Source organism: Carlito syrichta, unplaced genomic scaffold (genome assembly GCF_000164805.1).
Source record: "Carlito syrichta isolate Samal-C Ts95f unplaced genomic scaffold, Tarsius_syrichta-2.0.1 Scaffold307015, whole genome shotgun sequence".
NCBI classification, from domain to species: Eukaryota; Metazoa; Chordata; class Mammalia; order Primates; family Tarsiidae; genus Carlito; species Carlito syrichta.
In genome coordinates this window covers 22,225-26,234 of record NW_007251111.1, presented here as the reverse complement: position 1 = coordinate 26,234, position 4,010 = coordinate 22,225, and the positions used below count along the sequence as shown (strand labels likewise).

The 4,010-nt window shown below is 47.1% G+C and overlaps 1 protein-coding gene across 1 annotated transcript in view; it reads right to left on the bottom strand.

The window, feature by feature from the left end:
* Window positions 1-441: 441 nt before the first annotated feature.
* FAM19A3 (family with sequence similarity 19 member A3, C-C motif chemokine like) overlaps window positions 442-4,010 on the bottom strand; it is an 18,345-nt gene continuing 14,776 nt past the window's right edge. Inside the window, exon 5 of the mRNA XM_021715339.1 lies at window positions 442-628. Coding sequence (XP_021571014.1) covers window positions 442-628 — 187 coding nt within the window. The remainder of the gene's footprint in view (window positions 629-4,010) is intronic.

Below are 4,010 nucleotides of genomic sequence, written 5' to 3'. Positions count from 1 at the left end.
CCAGTCCAGAACAGAAGTGACCTGCCCAGCAAAGGGACAAGGTATGGCTCTAGGCAATGCAGCTTTGAGAGACAGTGGGGGTCCTCTCTGATGCTTAATCTCTTTTATTTTATTTTATTTTGAGTTGGAGTCTCACTCTGTCGCCCAGACCGGAGTGCAGCGGCCGCTCCCGGCCACCGCAGCCTCGACCTGCTGGGCTCCGGCGATCTTTCCACCTCAGCCTTCCCAGTAGCCGGAATTACAGGCATGTGCTACCACGCTCGGCTGATTTTTTGATTTATTGTAGAGATGAGGTCTCGCTGCCCAGGCGGGTCTCGAACCCGCGGGCTCAGGCAATCCACTCACCTCAGCCTCCCAAAGGCGTGGGATTACAGGCTGAGCCACCGAGCCCGGCTGATCTCTTTACCATTGTTTTCTGCTCCCTTCCTGAGGCTTCCTCTGTTAGGGAGTAGCTCTATCCACTGGGACAGTTGTCTTTTCTGCCCTCCCGTCTCCATCCTGGGCCACTTTGTCCAGGGGGAGAATGCCAACTGGGATCTGAGATTCCAGGCAGGCAAAGGTGTTGAGTGGAGGATAAGCTATCGCCCAGATAGACCTGCTGAGAGCCATGGTAGGCGCCAAGAAGGCCCTGGAAATTGGGAATCAGAGAGAGTCACATGCTAAATAGAACGCTTTTGGGGTTCCTTGGTCCATGGAGACTCAAGACTCTAGGTCTGGGGTTTTCACAGGGCTCAGGTCTGCAGCTGTGCTCAAAGCCCTGTTGACTGTGCACCAGGGTGTGAGGGTGTGGGTCGAGCCACTTATTAGGCATTTCGAGCAAGTTACGTATATTTACCTGAAGAATAGGATTATAGTAACCTTTTCCTCAAAGAATATTATGTATGGACACTCACACTTTGGCAAATCACAAGTTTTGCTTTTGCTTTTCTTAGAGTTAGAGACCCACTCTGTCACCCAGGAGTGCAGTGACAGGATCACGGCTACCACAGTCTCAACCTGCTGGGCTCAGACGATCCTTCCACCTCAGCCTCCTGAGTAGTTGGGACTACAGGAGCGTGCCACCACGCCCAGCTCATTTTTTGATTTACCGTAGAGATGAGATCTCATCAAGTTGCCCAGGCTGGTCTCGAACCTCTGGGCTCAGGCAATCCTCTCACCTCAGCCTCCTAAAGTGCTGGGACTACAGGCGTGAGCCACTGCGCCCGGCCTCAGATCACTAGTTTTGCCAATCTTCTCCCTCCCTTCTCCATGCTGTGCCTCCTCTCTCCTTCCCGGTTTTCACTGGTCTTTCAACTCTGTCCTCTGTTCATCTTCACACACATCTGTTGTCGAGACTGAAGAAGTCAGAGTTGTCTACAGAAATGCTTTGACAATGGCCACATGTTATGCAAATGTTAAACACACTTCCAGACCTGTGCAGTCTTTTCCACAAAGAGTGTTAGGAAATCAAGGAGTTCTCAGGCCTTTGCCGTCTCTCCTCCCACCCGAGATAAACCTACAAGTCCACCACGCAAAACAAGACACTCCCAGTCCACCCAGCCTGGCTGAGCACATCACTGCAAACCCAGTTTTTAAATGGATCACAGAGACCTTTGCTTCCTGCATGAAGGATGGACTGCTATGGCAGTCACCCTCATACCAAAAATAACTAGAAAAACAGACAAATATATATGAAATAGCTATTTTCAGACACTGGGTAACAATAAGTACAGGACAGTTACAGGAAGAGTTTGACTCCATTTTTGGATGTTTGACTACCAACAAATTTCAAGCGCTGTCTCTTTCCTGTTTCCTTTTCTGATTCATCTTGGCAAGCCCATAAGAAGGGCACACGTTTTCACCCTTAGTGCCAGCAAGAAAATTCAAAAGTTGGCCTGACCTCTACCCACATTAAAAACCAAAGTCACAGCCGGGCACGGTGGCTCACGCCTGTAATGCCAGCACTTTGAGAGGTGGGCGGGATGCGGGGGAATTACCTGAGCTCAAGCGTTCGAGAACAGCCTGACCAACATGGCGAGACCTTATCTCTACAGTAAATAAAAAATCAGCCAGGCATGGTGGCACATGCCTGTGGCTCCAGCTACTTGGAAGGCTGAGGCGGAAGGATCACCTGAGCCCAGCAGGTCGAGGTTGCGGTGGCTGTAAGTGTGCCACTGCGCTCCAGCCTGGGCAACAGAGTGAGACGCCAACTAAAAAAAAAAAACCCCAAAAACCAAAAACCAAAGCCACTCACCACTTCCTTTGCTCAAGTCATTCCAGATGGCTTGGGTAACTATTCTTCTCTCCCCAAATTTTACTCTCTGAAACATAGTTTAAAAAGTGGCAAGGCAAGTCATGGACTATGAGAAAATACCGAACATATATTAGGTAAAGGACTTATAGCCTATGTATAAAAAACTTTTACAGCTCAGTAACATGAAACAAATAACCTGATACAAATAAATGAAATATTTGACCAGACATTGTACTCAAGAAGGTGTATTAGTTTTTTGATTGAGCACATGAAGTGGTGCTTAACATAATTAGTTATTTGAGAAATGAAACTTTAAAATATGATTAAGAACCCACTGGGCATCTAGCAGGTGAATAACTAAACTCTGTTAAAAGACCGACAATACCAAATGCTGGCGAATATATGGCAATGACTGGAGCTTTCGTATATGACTAGAGGGAGTGTCAAGTGTTTCAGTCGCTTGAGAAACCACTTTGGCAGTTTCTCATAAAATTAAAAACACATTTTCCCATATGACCCACCAATTCCATTTTAGGTATGTACCCGAGGGAAGTGAAATAATATGTCCACATAGACTTGAACAAATATTTATAGCAGCTTAATTCAAAATAACCAAAACTAGCCAGGCATGGTGGCTCATGCCTGTAATCCCAGCACTTTGGGAGGTGGAGGCAAGAGGATTGCCTGAGCCCAGGGGCTCGAGACCAGCCTGAGCAACATGGCAAGACCTCGTTTCCACAATAATAAAAAAATTAGCCAAGTGTGGTGTCGCCTGCCTGTAGTTCCAGCTGCTTGGAAGGCTGAGGCAGAAGGATCTGAGCCCAGCAGGTTGAGGCTGCGGTGGCCATGAGTGCCACTGCACTCCAGGCTGGGCGACAGAATGAGACTGTGACTCAACAAACAAACAAACAAACAAAACAACCAAAGCTGGGAAAAAGTCCAAATGTCTATGCACAAAACCATGGATAAACAACTTGTGGCTCAATCGGAGAATTTGGTATCACTCAGCGCTCAAAAGAAGTGAGCTACTGGTCCTTCCAACTACACGGACGATTCCCAACAGAATCACACTAAGTGAAAGTCAGACACAGAGTTCATAGTGGAGTCTGAGACTCCAGAAAATACAAATATCTTATCTATGGTGTTGTCGAGAACCCACACATGTGTGCTGGGGTGGGGGGGGGGGTTAGGTGGGATGAGTGCAGTCTGGGACTAAGAACAAGGTAATCTTTTTTTGTTGTTGTTGAGCTTTTGTAGAGACGAGGTCTTGCTGTGTTGCCCAAGCTGGTCTGGAACTCCTCTGCTCAATTGATCCTCCCACCTTGGTCTCCCAGATTACAGGGATTACAGTCCAGTCAATACAAGGTAATCTTTGAGGAGATGGAAGTATTTTGCATCCTGGTCATGGTAGTGGTGTATAAACATGTCAAAACTCATCTAAACATTCACTTAACATGAGTGCATTTTATTGCATGTAAACTATACCTCAGTAGAGTTGGTTGTTCCGCTTGTTTCTTTGTTTACTTTTTTTTTTAGAGATAGGGTCTCTCTTGGTTGCTCAGGTTGAAGTGAGTAGTGTGATCCTAGCTCATTGCAGCCTGGAATTTCTGGACTCACGCGATCCTACTACATCAGCCTCCCAAAGTGCTGGAATTACAGGCGTGAGTCACAGCTCAGGGTTTTTTTAAAATAAGGAAGCACAGCTTTCCACTGAGCTTGGATTCGAACCAACAATTTCTGCACCTGTCCTACCTCCGCATTTTTACCCCAGGGCTCT